Raw genomic sequence first — 20,266 nt, 5'->3', positions numbered from 1 at the left:
GTTGCATATGCTTCCCTCCCTCTGTATTACTTATATACAGTAGTGCCCCGCAAGACGAATGCCTCGCAAGACAAAAAACTCGCTAGACGAAAGGTTTTTTCACCCGCGATTTGCCTCGCAAGACGAATTCCCCTATGGGCTTGCTTCGCAAAACGAAAACGTCTCGCGACTTTGTTTCCTTTGTGTAAAAACCGTTAAAACCAAGGGTGCTTAGCTTGAGCAGCTGCAGTTGCGACTTGACTTCGAGGAGCAACTGTTAGCGCGTGGTTTGGTAGCCTTTTCTCAGACTTTGCTCACTTTTGAAGATTTTCCAAAACTTTTCCAGAACTTTTCCAGAACTTCTCTTTCATCCATTTGGTAAGTTAAACTTTTAAAACTTTTTTGGGGGGTTTTGGATTTTGGGTTGGGGTGTTTGGGATTCAAGGACTTGGTGTTGGGAAGGGGTTTGCGATAATCTGGGGGCTTGTGGGCCTTTTTTGGGAATTTTTATGATTTTCTGTGACCACTGGGCCAGGTTGATTTTTTTTGAAAAATTTTCTGAGTTTGAATTTCTGAGTGCTGGCCATGTTGTTATTTTTTGAAAATTTTTTTTGTCTGGGTGGGGAAGCAGTTGGGGAGGGGTTTGCAGCAGTTGGGGAGGGGTTTGCAATTTCTGTGTTGTGGGTGGGTTGGTGCGTGTCTGTGGGAGCAGTTGAGGTTTTTGAAGACATTGGTGATTTTTGAAGCTTTTCCTAAACTTATTTTGCAGCCATTTGAGGTTTCTGAGGACGTCGGTGGTTGATTGTTGAAGCTTTTCCAGAACTTCTCTTTCATCCATTTGGTAAGCTAAACTTTTAAAACTTTTTTGGGGGTTTTTGGATTTTGGATTTGGGGTTGGGGTGCTTGGGATTCAAGGCCTTGGTTCTGGGTTTTAATTTCTGTGTGGTGGGTGGCTGGCTGCTTTTGTATTTTTGGGGTTTGAAGCACATCACTGATTTTTTTTTCTGTTTCTGAGTTTACGAAGGTAGGAGCTGTGCTGCCATGGGACCCAAGAAGACTGCTGCTGCGGTGGCCGGCGAGAGGAAGAAGGAGAAGGTGACGCTGGAAATGAAGAAGGAGATCATCTGGAAGCACGACGGCGGAATGCGTGTGACGGACATCGCCAGGGAGTACGGCAGGAACCCATCGACCATCGGGACCATCCTGAAGATGAGGGAGAAGATCCTGGCAACTGATGCAGCCAAGGGAGTCACCAGGATCGTGAAGAACCGCCCAGCTGTCCTGGAGGAGGTCGAGAAGTTGCTGCTCATCTGGATAGAAGAGAAGCAGCGTGCAGGGGACACAGTGTCTGAGGCCGTCATTTGTGAGAAGGCCAAGGCCTTGCACGCTGACCTCATCCGGGAACAGCCAGGAACCTCAGCCGAGCCAGAAGTCTTCAAGGCTAGCAGAGGTTGGTTTGACCGGTTCAAGACAAGATCTGGCATCCACAGTGTGGTCAGGCATGGAGAGGCTGCCAGTTCTGATGTTCCTGCGGCTGAAGACTTTGCAGCGGAGTTCCTGGAGGTTGTGACGACGGAGGGCTACGTTCTGCAGGCAGAGGCTGCGCAGGAGCAGGCCTCACTGGAAGAGGAGGAAGCAACTGAGGAACGGCTGTCCTCCGAAAGACTGAGGGACATTTGCCAGAAGTGGAAGGAGGTGCAGACTTTTGCAGATCTACACCACCATGAGAAGCACGTGGCACATGACGCTGGGAACTTTTATGATACGAGGGTCATGTCGTCTTTCAGGGAGCTGCTGAAAAGGCGGATAAAGCAGCAGACTATGGACAGGTTCTTGACCAAGAAGCAAAGAGTGGAAGAGGAGCCTTCTTCGAGTGGTCCCCCAGAGTCTTAGAAAATGTACTGTACACTTTGTTGATTTTTAAATGTTTTTCTGTCATGTTTATAAAGTTAATTTATTTTCCCTTCAATTTTTGAACTGCTCTTTACAGTATGTGTGACTTTAAAGAGCAGTTAATAAACTGTTGTTGTACCAAATTTGGCTTTGTTTGGACTTTTTTTGACCATAGGAACGCATTAATTGATTTTCAATGCATTCCTATGGGATTTCGTGCTTCGCAAGACGAAAAATTCGCTAGACGACAAAAATTGCGGAACGAATTAATTTCGTCTTGTGGGGCACCACTGTACAGTTTACAAGGAGGGCGAAATCCCCTGTGAAATTTGTTGACGCTGAAAAAGTAACAGCTTAATGCATAATGCATCAATTGCAAGTTTCAATTAGTAAATGGTACAGTCATAACTCATAAAGCATCTTACAATATACCACGATTGGAAAATCAAGTTCATATTAAATATATAGCTCAATTTGCAAATTATGTATATCAGCATCAGCTTAGCACACAGCGCGTTACCCCCATAATCAGTTAATGACAAGATTTTATCAGTGAATGGCAGTATATCCCATTTTACCAGGAGCGCGCACACACAAAATTACTTGAGTTATGAAGGAGAGTGTTAAGAATTGGAACATGCGTATCAGGCTTGAAATATGCAATTGGCCCAGTAAAATATTAAAAGAAATGAGTAAAATATGCAAAAATAAGAAACTCATTTTACCTTGATTATTAAATGAGGCAAATACATTGGCATGCAACTCTATCTGGGAAAGTATGCTAAGTGGAAGAGATACACAGCTCGTTTGGCAAGTCATGTAACTAATTCAGCAATTAATTAGTGAAGGGGAAAATTTTATGACCAAAAAAGGTGGGGGGAAGCATGCTCCCGCTAATGCCTGTGCCTGGAATAATTTTTCTTTAAAACAACGTCTTGTGAATAATTGCATACAAAATTGCAAGCCGTAGGAAAAATATAGATGACCTAATGGTTTAGTGGGGGGTGGGGAGCACACAACTCTTTGAAAACTGGATTATGCATCATCACTTGAATGCATTAAGGCATAAATAATTATAATAAGGTTATTTCCCCCAAGAGGTTTGGTATGATAATCCCAGGTGGCTTTGCATAGTGGACAACTTTTGAAGGAACATGAAGCCAACTTCCTAAAGCCAACTAATAGGCATATTTATCATCTTTAAGATCATACTGTTAATATGTTGCATGGTCTGCTTAATTCCTTAAATTTGCTGGTGAAGAATTGCCCTGTCGGGTTCAAGCAATAGTCCATTTAGCAACATCTAATCTTGGCATGGTAGTGAAAGGTATGCAGCCTCTGAAAAGTGATTGGACGATGGGCTATTATAAACTACTTGCCAATGGACTTAACTTTTCTGTGTAAAAAAGAATGTATTTCGGTACCTTAAAATGAACCAATTTATTATGGCACAAGGTTTCCTGGAGTAGCATCTACTTCCTGGAGTCATGGAATGTTATACGCACATGGGTTTGGAAAAAAGTAATGCTAGCAGTGATGCCAGAAGGACATGGAATGCAAGAATATGGCCTGTGATGACTGTGGTTACATTCACATCATACTCTATGACACCACTTTAAACAGTCATCGTCCCACTGCCCCTATTCCACTCAGGGGGACGGCTGCCACAGTGGTTTAACAATCAAACCCTCTTCACAGGGAACTCTCAGAATGTAGCTCAGGAAAGTGACTCTGTCCCTTTAACAAACTACAGTTCCCAGAATTCTTTGGAGGAAACCTGACTGTTTAGAGTGCCATCATAGTGTTCTAAATGTATGGTGTGAATGTGGCCAGTGTAAAGTAATTACAGTGACCATACACAAGGTAGTGTTGATGACAACACAAGCATCCTGGCAAGTAACAACTGTGGGAATGCTGGCTGGGGCTGACGGAAATTCTAGTCCAAAACAGCTGGAGGGGAACATTGCAGTCCATTATACTTGCAAGAAGAAACTTTCAGATATTCTTAAACCACAATAGGGTTGTGTGTTTGTGTTTTCTTCCCTGTTAAGATGTCATCTGAAGTTTAGCTGCTGTAGGGAAGAAAATATTTGATTTCCCCATGTACATTGCTGTCTATTTTACTTGATTTATGACCCACATGCTTCCCACATTTATGATACACATGCTTCCCACACGGATCTGATCAGTCACTGTGAGAACAGGAAACTGAAATAAATGGGGCATTGGCCTGATCCAGCAGACACATCTTATGTTCTTATGGAAGAAGGGCTTTTGTACCTGGCAGATCCAAAGTTCCCCTGGCCGCCTTGGAAATGCCTCCATTTGGCTTTTGCTGCCATTGCAGCAGCACCATCTGTGATATTCAGAGTGGCCTCCAAATATCTGAATTCAGGGGCAAACAACAGGGATAGCTGTTGCTTTCATTATGTGCTTGTGCATCTCAAAAGCATTTGGCACGCCAGCACCAGGGAAAGGATGTTGTTGGATGAGATGGAAGCTTACTCTGATATTTCTCCATATGTTCTGATGATACCCTAGGCAATGTGTCTTTTCTGATGTAGTTCCTCCTCTGACAGTGGGCCCAGGAGGTCCAGCCCTGGTTGCTGTCAATGCTAGGGCCTGTATAATGTGCAACTCTACAGTCAGGTCTTACCACTTCCAATTCTTTTTTTTCAAGATGGAGGCCAGACCCTGATCTAGAAAAAGTTCAACTGCTGTAGCCAATTCTCCAAAACATGAGTGAAATATGTGATTCCTCATAAGGTCAATTAAATTGTGGCTCCTTCCTATGTAACATAGTCTCTTTGTAGCATTAAAAAAACCCAGTCCTTTCTAATTTATCACCTCCTTTCTCCCTTAGGCGTATCTGTAAATTATCAGGTTATAAATTGATGGCAAAGCCTTATGATTTTTAATTATTATTGTACAGTTCCTAGTAACTCTAGGTGCTTTGAAAATAAAATATGACGACAACTAGAAGTATGGTTTTTGTATCAGAGAGTGCTTCAAAGAGGGATGTAATTCAATGCCTGCCACTCACTAGATGTGTTATGTTGGTGGCAATATGAAAGTGAGGGATGGATTGCAAAACTGAGGCAAGTTAACTTCCCCAAGGCTAGGCATTGCCATTTAAATTTTGTCAAACCTACACAAAATATCACCAAAATGGAAACATCTTAACATGTCAATTGTATACAGCTCGGCATGAAGCCTATGGAAAGTATGACTCCCTCAGCTCTTCAAGACCCTGGCCTCACAGAGCTAGAGAGTTTAGTTTTAGGAATAAGTAATGTCTGAATTGCATTTGAGTTCCTGTTAATATTGTCTGGAAAGCAAAGCATAAAGTTTAGCGTGAGCAACTGGAGCTTCAAGAAGCTATAGGCATCTTTTGGCTGTCTCTCAACAATCCAAGGCAATAATATAACATCAGCCCAAACGTCTAAGGGAAGCTTTATGCAAGTTTCCAAAGAAAAGGAAGGAAGGAAACAAGATACATTTAAGGGGTTGGTTCAATGATTATTTAGTTCTTTACTTCACCCACACATTGCTTTCCTTGACACTGAAAAAGCTCTACCAAAATATATTTTGTATAGCTAAAATATTCGTTCAGAACTTAATGAGGGAAAATGCATTTTTCAACAGCTAACTTGAGGCATTAGGAATGCATTTGACTTAAGAATGTTGTGGACTTTATAATATATAACTCCCCCATCGTTCTGCCCGGACACTGAGGTCCAGCTCCGAGGGCCTTCTGGCGGTTCCCTCACTGCGAGAGGCCAAGTTGCAGGGAACCAGGCAGAGGGCCTTCTCGGTGGTGGCGCCCGCCCTGTGGAATGCCCTCCCATCGGATGTCAAGGCGATGGACAACTACCTGACATTCAGAAGACATCTGAAGGCAGCCCTGTTCAGGGAAGTTTTTAATATGTGACATTTTAGTGTATTTTTTATCTCTGTTGGAAGCCGCCCAGAGTGGCTGGGGAAACCCAGCCAGATGGGCGGGGTACAAATAATAAATTATTATTATTATTATTATTATTATTATTATTATTATTACTTCAGCCTAAGGTAATCATCCTGCATCAGCTAATTAAACTCCAATAAGCCAACCTCCCCACTGTCCTGAACCCCTGGCCTACCTGACAGCAAGACATTATGTCAAGTCCAAAGTCCGGGGATTCAAGCCACACAAGCAAAATCCCAAGTCCAAAGATCCGGAAACGCAATCCAGGGCCAATCCAAGTAGCCAAGTCGGCAGTCCAGCAGTCAGAATACAGCCCCGAGTCAAACCTGAAGCACAATGCCATACAGGTCGAGGAGCATCCAAGCCGAGGCCCATTAACATTGGCAGTTAAGCAGACACAGCACCTCAGCTCTGCTTCCCCTTTGCCCTTTGCATGCTGATTGCAGCATCTGGGCTTGATGAGGCATGTGACCCTCTCCTGTCATGAGTCTACTCCAGCTGAGGAATCACATCCCTCCTCCTCAAGATAATGAGCCCCACCTGGCCAGCTGGGCTGTGGGCCCTTGCCTGCCTCAGCCTCCTAGAGTACAACTCCCACTGCTCCCTGTGCCTCAAATACCACCGTATGCATAGAGACAGGACCCCCTCTGGTTTTAGTGATGATTTGGCTTCATCTGGACAAAACATTCCTTCAGGGATTGTTCACTAGTGAAGGAAGGGTGTTCCAGTGCCACATTAGGTTTTGCACTTGTGTATCCTATGTCCTGTCAGTACAAGGGGCCCAAATGGTCCGACTCTGTTTGGTGCTATTATTAGAGAGTGCCATCATGCTAAGATTTCATAAAGTTGTCATATGTCTTCCTTCTCCCCTACTAGCTGATGGAGAACTTGGATGTGATGTTAATTTTTTCAAAATAAAAGCCTATCTCATAATGTGAAGTATAATGTGCATTGCCTGGGAGTCTGATTCTCCTTCACATTACTGCTGCTTGTATTTTGGTGAGGAGAATAGGCCTCTCTCTCATGAACCAGAGAAATATGAAAGGCAGCACTGTATGTGTAGTGGCAGAGAAAATTGAAGGGCCAGTCTGTGCATGTACTACAATTTCTTTTCTTTTCTTTCCAGAACAGCACCAACCTGGGATGCGTCAAGTTGTACTTCTGAAAGCTGAAAGCTAAAAGCTGAAAGAAAGAAAAGAAAGAAAGGGAACTTGGAGTGCAACATTGCTTGGAGGGCAGAAGGCTACAGTTCAGAAGAAAATCTAAATTACAGTTTTATCCGCAATCCCTTATGCAGACATAATTTAGGATATGCTCAAAAGTGGGATGAAGTCACCCCAAAGATGATAGTGAATAAAAATGCAATCAGGAAATTGTAAGGCCTTTGGGGAAACAGATGCTAAAAGTTGAAACAGTTACGAGGAGGAGACAGGGGAAAGAGAGAGAGAGGAGATCTTAAAGAGAGATACAAAAGATTAATTAGAAGGCTCAGAGGCACCGGTGACACATGCATCATAGTGAAAGCTCGGTTTTCAGCGTGGAGTGTGCTATCAATAGCAGTAAGTACAAATGTTGCTTTTAAAGAATCAGATGTTCCCTTATAATGAATTGAGCATTTTTATTGCACTGCACGGCTGATGCCATAGAGAGACATTGCAAAGAACAATGATAAGATGGTGAAGGAAGGCCCTTTGTCACAGCAAGCGACAGTAAACAACTTCAGCATTGTGCCGCAAAGTTGTTTTGCTTGGCTGAGAACAATAGATTTAACAGGTGTCATGTGGCTCAGACACTGGGTCTATCGCCATCTCCAGGGTGCCAAGGCATTCCTTAAAGTTTCTGTGGAAGGAATTTGTTGGTAGGATTTGGATTGTAAAGGCACGTGAGCATCTGCCGCCTGTTCAGCCTCATTACCATTTGCACAATTAAGTCCTGTCGGTTTCAGCCCACCAGCCAGGGCCCCTTTTGCTTCCCTCTCTCCATGATAAGAGAATCCAGCTCCAATTTACACAAAGCTGGTTTCATTGTCAAGTGAAACACCAGTATTTTAATAGTGTATTAGCAAAGTAGCCAAACAAACATGCATGGTGGGCAATATTAATCGAGTCATTTAAGTGCTTAACTGACGCAGTGTTTTGTCCTGCTTCTAGTATTTAAATTAGAATCGAAAACTAACCCAAAATCCAAAGCCACCCTAAACAAAGTGTTGGCAGACATATTTTAAAAAATATAAAATCAGCTAAATTAGTAGTCATTAATTCCACATGGTTGAGATTTTGCCATGTGTGAAGTCTTTAGGAAGTTGACCTCAAACTAGGCATTCATTGAGGGTGGCACAAAGATTTTCTTTTCTGCCACCTACCAAGGCTGTCCCTGAAATCAGAGATGTGGAAAATCCAAACCTGGCATATTCTGCTTTCCTCACAGTATAAAATATATTGTCTTTGTTCACACAGGCAGCTTTTGAATACTTGAGGTTATTTATTTGAGCATTTGTCTAGCTTTATCATGCTTTCCTTATTACTTATACTAATGGATGGAGACTTTCCACGCCAAAACAACTTGTACTTCCCAGTTTGATAAAACCCTTTCCATAATAAAAAAAGGTGAGAAATGTCAGAGGTTTATCTTGGCTGAGCATAACAAAATAATGCATAGTGTCATCATACAGTTTACCAATAAAATAGGTAGCAATCATAGGGGCATCTGGTCTTATTCCATAACAGCAGGTGCAGCATGATCATAATACACCAAAATATATACAGTGATACCTCGGGTTAAGAACTTAATTCATTCTGGAGGTCTGTTCGTAACCTGAAACTGTTCTTAACCTGAGGTACCACTTTAGCTAATGAGGCCTCCCACTGCTGCCGCGCCACTGCTGCACGATTTCTGTTCTCATCCTGAAGCAAAGTTCTTAACCTGAGGTACTATTTCTGGGTTAGTGGAGTCTGTAACCTGAAGCATCTGTAACCTGAAGCGTCTGTAACCCAAAGTACCACTGTACATAGCAAGTGGTACGTATGTCCATACATTAATGATCTACTCAGGGTTCTACTAAATCCATGAAAAGGTAGACTCTTACAATTATTACTGGACACCTCCATCAACAGAAACTTGTGGTGCTTGAAACATTCACCCCTCCCAAACAACAGGCAACCCTCCCCTGCAAAATCAAACGTAGTAGAAAGGAATCAGACCTCTCCCTTCCAAAAGGAAAATCCCCACCAAACATCAAAAAGGCGTTCGTTGTTGTTGTTTTTTAAACAACAACCTCATTTAATAAACAAAAATCAAAATTTGGGTTGAACAATAGAGCTTCACTGGCACCAAACAAGGTATCTGAGGGTGTTGTGATGTACAGGCACTACACTGGGGGCTCCAATTCCAGAACATGACAGAGTCCCATCATTATATTTCCACAAGCACTCAGCAAGCCATATCCTAATGAGGAAAAACATGCCCAACTGTCAGGAAGTATAGAAAGGCTCTGGCCATTTCTCACATCCGATATAATTCCCTCAATCCATGCGCACCACCCTATGGTTGCCTGGTGTGGCACCTGCCTGTGGGCAAATGCTGTCGAGTGTGAAGCCTGTATGCATGTGTCCACTGTACTGGAAGTGCACATGGGACTCTTATGGTAACACTCCTCACCATCTTTGCATTCATAAGGACATCAGAAGCTGTGTTTGTAGCAGATCTGACTATTTGCCCTTCTTGCCCTTTGTAATTTGCTCTACCTGGCAATGGCTCTCTGGTTTTTCAGGCAGAGGCCTTTTGTATCAACAGCTTCCTCATCCTCATTCCTGCAGATGCCAGAGATTGAATCTGGAACCTTCGGCGTGCAACTCATGTACTCTGCCACTAAGCAACTGTCCCTCCCATTCAGGAGAACTGATACAGGCATAAGGGGAGACCAGATGTTTCAATGTGTGTTGTGGAAGCTTAATGCTTATGGAAAACAGTGTCTGCTCATGCAAAATGGGAAGTGCATCTGCTGGAGCTTTCAAATTAAATAAGCAGGTAGGAGCTAGCATTTGAAATTAGAACAGTGATCTCCTTTGTTATATATCATATATTTACAAGGTCAAACACAGCTGTATTGGTTGCTAGCCAAAAACACATGCAACATGTCATGTTTGAAGGCACTTTTAATTCCAAGCAGAACTTTACAGTGCTAGAGCATGTGCTAAAATCTGATGCATCTGCTCTTCAATGAGATCAGCAATGCTTGTGCTCTAATTTATTGATCAGCAATGCTTGTGCTCTAATTTATAAGTCGACTCCGCTTTAATTTATGAAACCAAATATACATTCCTTCTTCCAGGATAAAACTTTATGCCTCTTTGACTGCAAGTATAACTTCTTCACGTGTTATAAAACTGACTGATGGAAAGTTTAAGCCTACTTTATGGCTCCATTTGCAGTATAATACGAACATTCTCTCAGATGTAAGTGTCTATGGTAATCTCTGGTTAAATCCATTCGGAATATGGTAGGCGAGGGCGGAGGGGTGTGTGGAGGTTTTCTTCTGGGGCCAAAGCAAATATATGTTGTTCATACGCCATTTAATATAGGTAAAGACTAAAATAAAGCTGTCTCTATGGCAACAAGAGTTAATTTATTATTATTACAACTACTAGCTGCTCCCTTTCACATCGATTGTTATCCTCAATCTGGACCAATTTTGCAGCCAATAAAATCGTGGAGGAAATATTTCAGGAATGTGTGCAGTTTTACTATACTTCATTAAAGCCAAATGTACACAGCAGGGTGGTACTTTCAACAAAGGCGGAGTGCACACTCTCAATTAAAGGCCACAAACATTGCATTATGGAAAGAATTAGTCACTATTGTGAGTTTTAACCAAGAGAAACCTCCCCCGTCCTCTCCATTGTTAGCGAGAAATAAGAAGAAAGAAAGAAAACAGCATTAAGTGGCTTCCCCACCCCTTTGTTTCACTGTTATGCATTTTTTAAGTAGATTGATTTTTGCGGTCAAATCCCTACTTTCTAATCCATCCAGGCCCCATTTTCTTTCTGAAAGAGTCTCAACATTCATATCTGTGTTCTGTTTATTGGTTTTTTTGGAGTATAGTGACAGATTCTCTTTTTAAAAAAAGGCAGATTAAGGTGAACTTCAATAAATACTGCAGCACAATAATATATATCAGCAGTTGGAAAGCTCTGGCCTATAGGCCAAATTAGGTCTGATGGGGGCCCCAAAGCAGGCCTACCTGTCCCACACCAGACATCACAAGTGATCTCAGATGTGGGGCAGGTAATCAGTAGCAAAGGAGCTAACACAAGCCTTAAAGCATGCTCCCAATTGTTCCTTTCAACAGACTTGGGCTGTGCCAGCCATTTTATGCTGGAAACCAAGGCATTTTTATGAAGATATGAGTACTGGCACCTCATTTTTTTAACAACAACACACAGAGGCACAATATTTTTCAGTCAATCAAAACAAACTTGGCCCATTGGATTCTCACTGTACACTGACTAAAACAACAACTAAACAGTGTGAAAACTGATCTGAAATATATTGCGGGTCCTAAAATCTTAGCTTGATTTCTTGTGTTCAAGGACTTCAAGTGAAACGTCATCCAACAGTTGCTTCAGTTGTATTTTAAAGGCATATCTTTTTGCCCAGGCTTTACCTGATCTAGATTCGTCAGATGATAGATTTTGTGTTTTTGTAAAACTGCTTACTGTTTTATATGTTCTCTCCCATTTTAAAATAAAACTGTTGGGTTGTTTTTATGTTCGTTTGTTTTGTATACTGCTTAGAGGGTTCTTAAAAAAATATTAAGTGGTTTAGAAAAGTTTTTAAATAAATAAATAACACTGTTAAATTGACCTTCCATTTCCACTTGTATACTGTTTCATACAAGGCACCTACTCCAGCTAGTCTTGTTAAAGTTGATAGGGACTGCCTCACAGCAAATGAGCTTTGAAGACCATGCTGCAATGGACATTGTTTGTAAAACAAACAAGAAAAAGCACTTTCTTTCAGGAGAGCTTCAACATTGTAGTCAACCATTTCCAGATCTTGGGGGCCTTTCTTGGTCCACCATGACATGCTGTCACTGAGCGTACCTTCTGGAGTTGACACTGTAGGGTCAAAGGTAATCTAAGGTTTACTCAGCGATAGCCTCTCTGCATAATCCACAGTGCAGTGTGCGGGTGTTTTGTTATGATGTCAACCTAAGTAGCTTCAGCATGCTTCCTATTATCTTCTGCAAAGCCTTGATCTTCCAACTTTGTATATGCTGCACAGTAGGGAGCACGCTCCTTCTGCAGCACTTTTCAAGTGCAAACCAAGGTCACCCAGGAAAGGTTAAGCAGAAGGCATTGAGTACCCCATGGCTTGGAAAGTATCAGACACTTTGTGAAATTTTCTCGAAGAGCACAGAGATAGGCAGCAAAATGGACATAAGGAAGGTTAAGTATAATCCTCTAACACAATATCCAACCTTGTTTGGTCAGTTCTCTTATAATGACAAATGTCAACCATGCAGCCAATTCCCTGCTAATCCATAGCCAAATTGTCCTGTGGACCTTGTCGTGTAAATCCATGCTTTCCTTGTTTGTAACCATACAAAATTCTTATCCTATGGAGAACCTATCACAAAAATATATTTAAGGTGGAATGGAATAATTGGATGATGCAACTAGGTGCCTACATTTTACATAGCCAAGCATTTGTAAATCAGTTGGCGTTACAAATGTGTCGTGATTAGGAATGCTAGGGAATTCCGATGAAAACAGAATCGGGAACAAAGATTGCCAATGTTCGCTTATGTGTCCCATGTCAGAAATCAATCCAGAGATTGGTATTTACTGTTGTAGTTGCCTTCCATTTGTTAAGGTTATGTAATTGATTAAGTCACAACACCCCACCCCAAGTTTCCATTGTGTTTCCTTTTCATTCAAATGAATGAGGTGGAATAATTTTTGTAAACTCTGTGATTTCATCACAGCATACAGCAAGATGGATAACAGTTTTTGGTGGAAGATGAACTGCAGTAGAGCGGAAACATCGATGCATGTGATGAATACAGAGTTCAGGAATGGAAAATGTCACCTTCTTATATATCTAGTCATATGCAAGTGGAAACTTCTTCAACAGCATATTAATATCTGCATTAGAAATGTTCCTGCAGACACCAATTCATTTTGCTGTGGCTGTGTGAATACAGACTTTAATAACTAAAGTCCAAGACTTTCCTAATTGTTCCCTAGGTTCCTAAACCTGGTCTCTTTAATATGTGTGGCTGTGTTTTCAGAAGTACTAAGCACCTGCCATCTTTACTGGAAATAGTTAAGCTAAAACACATGTTTCCTCAGGAATCTACTCATAACTCCAGGAGTTTAAATATAGACATGTTGCTTTAGAATTTTGGCTGTGTGTTTGAAAGCCACATACTGTACTGCAGGCCAGCCCGCTTTTGTGTGGTGTTCCATGCCAAACTTGTATATATTGGAAATGGGCTGGTTTCCAACAGCCCTATAAAAAGAAAGGTCCTTAATGTAGCATCTAGTCCTTTGAGGAAAGGAGTTGAAAGAAGTGTGAGGCAAATGCTGTGAATGGGTTCAAGTAAGCCAAATGTCTGAGTAATAAGAATCTTGCCATGCTCATAGTATCTCATAAGTTTTTGCTAACTTTATAAAACAATGCTATAAATAATACAATCAATAATTCGGGGGGGGGAGCTTATTTTTTTATGCAACTATATGTGAAGTACTTCAATTTGAAAGCCGATTTCCCATCCTATACTCAAATTTCATCAGAAAAGACAGCGATATGTAAGGCACAAAACAGTGCCTAGGATGAATTGTTCTTACCATGGAACTATTATACCATCGTATACAGCAGGACTGTCCAACCAGTTGATCGGGATTGACTGGTCAATCCCTGGGAGGTTTCTGTCGATCACGGTTGATCGTGTGGTCTTTTTCCTTTGCGGAGGCAAAAGAGCATCTGGCCCCACCCCCTTCCCATCCTCCATTTGCACATGACCGCTAGAACAGCAGGCGGAGCTTCTTCTGTGACACTGATTGTTTCCTCAGCAATTTTTTGGGTGAGCAACTTTTGCCCCTTATTTCTGTCTCTCCTCCCTAAAAAAACCTCAACTACTTAGACCTGAACCCCCCAAAAGGTGAAGAACTTAGACTTTCCTCCCTAGAAAAAGCTCAACAACTGTGACCTGAACCCCTAAAAAGGGGGGGGGTAGACCATTGCCAGTTTTTTATTCTGTGAGTAGATCCCAGTCTTGGGAGTTGGACGTCCCTGGTATACAGCGTTGCAGTGTGGGTGGTACGGTATATACATTTCCTTCCAGGTACATTCACGTGGGTCTATTCCTCCCCACCCACCACAATTTTAGATAGGCCTGGTCTGTTAAAGAGGATTTTGGCAAACACATGGATAGGAATTTTGAATAGATTAATAAACCTATTCCTAGATTTCTTGTCCCTAAATGGTTTGGATTCGTGCACATAAACTTACCTTATTGTCTTGTGGTTACAAAAGTATTTCCATGCATCCAGTGAATGTGTGAAGAGAAGCAAATGGGATTATACATTGCTCTCCCATTTCTGACCTCCAAATATTCATCTGAAGATCTGAATAGGGCCTATATATGCACAAGTTGTATGCATGCAAGCTCTGTGTGCATGGCTGAGGACTTTTCCCAGGCTTCTGGTCATATTGAGAGACATGTTATATCAATACAAACTCTTCTCAAGACCCCTTTTCAGGCATTATTGGAACTTGTAGATGAAGGCAGGATCACACGTGGATGATGTCCACACATATAAGTCTGTAAGAACCCCAGCACCTACAGTTGCACATGCAGTCAGGCGTCTTGCTTTTCCAGGGTTTCCAATTGCATGAAGAGAGCTGTCCAGCTGCATAGCTTATCACACTCAGTGAACACATGGAAGATGGACATCCACAATCCTGCAAACACACCTTCCACACATTCAGGTACAAGCTGTCTTTACACCCGTACAAGTGCTTGTGTGTACCCTGGTTGATTTGTATAGCTCAGCTACTGTGCACACACCCTACACTTGTTGAACATCAAGCTCAACTGTTTGTATATATAGCATGGGTGGGGGAATATTTTGTAGTGCAGGGGCCAAAGGCCCCTCACTGCAACCTGGAGGAAGGGAACAGAGGTAAAAGGCAGCACAATTAATGTTGATTTTATCATTGCATAGCAGGCTAGGTCTACATACACTCACACAGCTCCCTCTATTTTCCATCCAGGCAAGCAAAGTGGCATTGTTCATGTACATATTCCAGTCAGGTCAAAACATTCAAGGAAGGTGAAAGCAGGGCCAGAGAGGAGTGTGGTCTTGGAAAAGAAGGCCTTGGAAGGGTTGCGACTGCCACATACAAAGGACTTGGGCACCCCTGCTATACACACTAAGTGCTACTTGACCTAGTGAGGCTTATTTCCAAGTCAACATGCATATAGGCTGGAGATGCAAGTTTCTGGAGTGATTCAAAGAGCATCTACAAAGGGCTTCTCTCTCTACCACTTGTACAACTGCTTGCTGTAGGTAAGTCCCCAGGGTATCTGAGGGCCTCATCCAGGGTGCTTTGGCCTTCACAGCTGTAGCCAACCCTGAGAACAGAAGCAGCACAGATCAACTGACAAATTTGAGTGGCCAATATTTTTCTTACCAGTACCATGGCAGAATATACTAATGCAGATGCTAAATTTCCTCAGTTCTCCTCTTTCTTACCATGCTAGGAAACAGTCCTTCGTCGGTGGGGAACTTGTGGCCCTCCAGATTTCACATGATCTTTGGGGTGTACAGTAGGGTTGCCACCCTTGGTTGGGCAAAATAAGGGACAGCAAACCTGGTTAGTGTGATGAACTTTTGCGTCGACAGCAGATGATTGCTGTCATGGGCAGTACATTGACTCAGTACTGCCATCTCTATCTATCATATCTCTCCTCTGGACTGAGCTCACAGGCTGACAGCTTGCACCAGTTAGAGGGAAGTGGTACAAAGCAGATGATTGCCAAAGCATACCCACTAACACTCTCCACACAGAAACCAGGCTGCTGATTGTACACAGGCCACACAAATGACGATGCTGAGGAGTTATCCTGGATCTTTCACTAAAGTATGGGTTTTTTTCCTATTATTGTTTATGTGTGGTGGTGGTAGAGGGAAAAGGCAATATTTTGAGCATATTAGAATACCAGCTGAGTAAGTGCAATGTTGTGTGGCAGTATACACAAAAATCTATAAAAAATAAAACAGTAACTGCACCACTATAAATGGTAAGTTCAGAAAGGCTCTTTAAATACATGTACATTTTTGTTAAGAACATAGGAGATTCTTCTGTTGCATCTTTGCCTTCTGCCACGTATTTCATTTCCTTGTGTTGTATACCATCCTCTGGTCCCATTTCCTTTTTGCTTAACATTTTCTCATTAATTTTTAGTAACCAGCTGATGTCTAGAGAGCTTATCACCAAAGCATTTTTTTTTTAAAAAGTCATACACAGCCTTCCAGAGCGGCTGAAACAAAAACCATCCCATGAGTTACATAAAACTGTGTTTATAGTTCCATCTGTCATTGTAAAGATTTTTTGTGCGGAATGGCGATAAGAGGTTGACTTAGATAGCCAAGTAAGAAGAAGAAGAAAATGTTTCATTGTAACTTTCTTGTTTATGCTGTCATGAAAGTAGGTCAAATGGAAGTCCACCATGGTGTGTCATCGTTTCCCTTCTCAGTGTAAGCTTACAACTGATGCCTGTAAGCTATAAATTGTCTCAAGCCGTAGCACATTTTGGCCAGTAGATGTCTCCCTTGTACTCATCCAGTGACTGTCATAAAACCCAAATGCATAAATTCTAAACGGCCAATAAATACTTTAACAGAGATGCATAAAGTTTGGGCTTTGCTTTTAAAGGAACATATATTTATATTAAAAACAGCACTGTGGTTGCAGATATCCAAGGCCAAAATCTGATACCACAGAACAGAGCATGCAGGTCCCATAACAAAATTTTCCAGTGCATCCTGACCTCCAACAGGAGTTCTCTTCAGAGTTACAACCAGCACTTCTCCAAGAAGTGTTCACTCTCCTTCGTCTCTTCTGGGTATATTTCTTCTTTCTTCTCAGATTTACTTTCCAACACTCAACATTCCATGTCTGCTGAGCATGCTCAGACCTTCTTCAGCAGGGTTTTTTGTGGATTGCCGCTTTAGATATTTTTTTTAAGGGTTTTTGATATTTCTGTCTGCACGTCCCAGGGTTCCCTTGAGCCTCCTGTTAATTCCATTTTGGCTACATTTCTTCTGGCGCTCACCACTTGAGTCTGCTAGTAGAAGGAGTGATGGAATGCTTTGGGGAAGATGAGTTGTTATTCTTAAAATTTCTCAGGGATTAGAAGATGGCATCTTTGTCCTTAGCAACCTAGAGAGCTGCCTTATGCAGAGCTAGAGCAATGGTTCATCTAGCTCAGTTTTGCCTATATTGATTTCCATTTCAAGAAGGAATCTTCCCCTACCTGAAGATGCCAGGGACTGAACCCAGGATCTTCTTCCTGAAAAGCAAATGCTCTTATACTGAGTTACAACACTTCCCCATTTATTATTATGACATCTGATACCCAGTTGCACATCCCAAACAGGTCAGTTATTGAGTTTTGTGTCCCTAGCCTAGTTGCCTTGAGATGTCTAATCATAGAACTGTAGAGTTGGATGGAACCATGTGGGTCATCTAGTCCTGGATGGCTTCAGACTTGCATGGGGTTGGACCATGCCAGTTTTGTCCTCACATGATTAACATCACATGAGAGGAAGAGCAGGGGTGCACATTCTGACCCTGGCCTCTTTGCCTCATAGCCATCACCCAGTCTCATCACTTTTCATCTGTTGGAGGTCTGCAGCAGGAAGTCTGTTGTACTAATGTAGGCTCTGCAGATGACTTAGAGCCCTGCACCATCAGGTTTCTAAATCACAAAGGGAGCCTAGGTGCGCTGAGCAAGCTCCATGCTGCTAATTTCACCCTTTGACACCAGAAGGGCAATGGGGCTGGGCAAGAGACAAGCACAATCCCACTCTCACTTTCACACATTCGGCTCTGGGCACCTGAATAAGGGTTCAATTGATGAGAAAGTGCCGTGATTCACATGCACCTTCCATGGCATTGTCTAAAGAGGAAATGCATGTGTTTCCTTTGAGTTGACAGATGACTGAGCTGGACCCACATCTGGTGCCTGTGCCTTTCGACACCCGGAAGATGAATGCATTCCAGCTTCAGAGAGTCATCGTACAAGTGCACACAAAAAGCTGAGGTTCAAAGTCATGTGTTCAACTTTCAAACCGAGACCAAATTGGACATTAAGGAGAAAATGTGAGGTCCCAACACTGTCTTTCCTTTCTAATGCTGGTAGAGGGAGGGTGAATTTTCAGTTGAGAAATAATAGGTGGGAGAGGATTCTTAACACTTCCCCAGCTGCCAGACTTTCTCTGCAAATGTCCCTCTTTGGTGAATTTAAACGTAATTTTGCTCAGCTGGGCTCAAAAACTAGAAGCGGGCAAAATGGTGTTTATGGGGCATTTGGAGCGCCAGATAATTAATGTGGCCAGATTACTACTGATTATTTTGGTCATGGTGTCACTGGGTGATAACAGGAATTTTCTACTTTTCAGGCTATTTCACTATTTGTACCTTAAAATACTGTTCTGAAATTGAATGGAATAAGGGTCCAAAGAAAATATTGTTCCTGTGATATGTCTTTATGGACTGCCCTAGAACATTCTGCTGCTTGAAGGAAATGCAAATTGTTCCCTCTGCCGCCGCCACCCAAGTTATTTTGGTATGTGGGCCAGAAAGTTGTACAAATGTGAGTAAAAATACTACGACTACTCCAATAATAAACTAAAAAGTAACCTTTTGCTGACCTTTCATGACACCTTAAATCCACTTCCTGAAGTGGCTGCCTCACTCTGCTAACCATGAGAGAAACAGAAAATATCATGAAGGTATTCTGTTAATGCTTAGCTATCTATAAATATTCTAAATGAATGAATAAAGTGCAGCCCTTATGGATAACTCCAATGGACATTGTATTCCCCCTCTATTGTTTTTCAGTGCCTTCCTAGCCATATCTAAGCAGTCCTGCTGAATTCAATGGGGTTTTCCCCCAAGTAAGTGGGAATGGCATTGCAGCCATAGAGACTCTTCACCAATTATCATCATCACTTAAAAAAATAATCTATGAAGGAGCGGGTGGGAAACAGGTGTTTTGTATGAGCATACTCTGCAAAGAATTAGGATAGGCTGTAGTTTCACTGTGCATACACTTGAGAGCAAATTCAGATTTGCTGCTGTACAGCGCTACTCCTACGATTTAGCAGAGTGGGGTGTCCACCTCAGGCAGCTGATTTGGGTCATCATGAAATAGTTGCAAAACCTTAGCTATTTAATTTATTATTCTTGCATTTTTACTTCCGGAGAAAGTTCCCTTCTGGATTTTCTGCCTTAAAGGCTTCAATAACTTGTCTAGCCTTGGGTGATATATACTTTGGCTTAGGACAGGAAACATTTGCTCCCCTGCCTCAGGTGACAGAATGTCTTGGACTCACCCTGTTGTGGTAGAATGTGTGAAACGACAACCTAATAAGATGTTGGTCCTTTGCAAAATTATGTTGCCTTTTGCATTGCTAGGCTTTCTTCAGACTTTTTGTTGCTTGGCCTTCAGAAGGAAGATTACAGAGTCTCTGGACTTTCATGGAGAGTGGCTTGGTTTTCCTCAGAACTCTTGTCAACAAAAAAATACTCTATAGCTATGAAATTTCACAACATTCCTCAACATTGATCATGCTGTTTTGGATTTCATCAGTTCCACTACAATGGAAATCATTGTATAAAGAGATACCCTCTTTATATATTAGAAACAAAAAACCCAGGTAACAATATATTTATCTTGCTCATTTTGAGAGTATTCAATGGGGACGGGCGCATTTTCTCTTTTTCATCTGATTTCAGCTACAATTGTGTGTGTGGATGTACTTGTAGCAACTTCTCTGTCAGTTCCTTTCCCATTCAAGCTTCACCGAGTTAGATACATATGTGATCTCAACAACAGGTTATTTATCATGATGTTTGGTGATGGATGTTGTCGTGATTGCTTCCTATTCTTTCCTGACTGTAAAACTGAATTAGAAGCTACACCGTGGAAAGGGACACAATGCACATTGAAATGGCAGCTGGTGGGCTGTTGCTAGAGCCAATTCTGAGCCTTTTGCTGCTCACAACTTGTGTTTCTTGTCATCCTCTCCCCCACCCAGCACACATGCCAAAGAAAAAGCAAAAAAAAGTACCAGGCATTAGCACCAGCTGGTCCTGTTTCCCTTTAAACAGATATTCATTCTCTCTGCCATGCGT

The 20,266-nt window shown here is 42.0% G+C and overlaps 1 protein-coding gene across 1 annotated transcript; it reads left to right on the top strand.

Moving 5' to 3' along the window:
* Positions 1-777: 777 nt before the first annotated feature.
* Positions 778-2,162, top strand: LOC309349763 (putative CENPB DNA-binding domain-containing protein 1). Its single transcript, XM_081876051.1, has 2 exons — positions 778-1,503; positions 1,579-2,162. The coding sequence occupies exons 1-2, from the start codon at positions 1,021-1,023 to the stop codon at positions 1,870-1,872; spliced, it is 777 nt and encodes a 258-aa protein (XP_081732177.1). The 5' UTR covers positions 778-1,020; the 3' UTR covers positions 1,873-2,162.
* The last annotated feature ends 18,104 nt before the right edge of the window (positions 2,163-20,266 follow it).

The sequence above is a fragment of the Podarcis erhardii genome (assembly GCF_964252035.2).
Source record: "Podarcis erhardii genome assembly, chromosome: 9".
Taxonomy (NCBI): Eukaryota; Metazoa; Chordata; class Lepidosauria; order Squamata; family Lacertidae; genus Podarcis; species Podarcis erhardii.
Note: the sequence above shows the minus strand (reverse complement) of the source record. Positions and strands in the feature narration are given on the sequence as shown.

Coding starts and splice junctions, on each gene's coding strand:
- LOC309349763 (XM_081876051.1), top strand. CDS start 1,021: ATGGGACCCAAGAAGACTGCTGCTGCGGTGGCCGGCGAGAGGAAGAAG. Junction 1,504..1,578: donor GAGAGGCTGCCAGTTCTGAT/GTTCCTGCGGCT, acceptor CTGCAGGCAGAG/GCTGCGCAGGAGCAGGCCTC.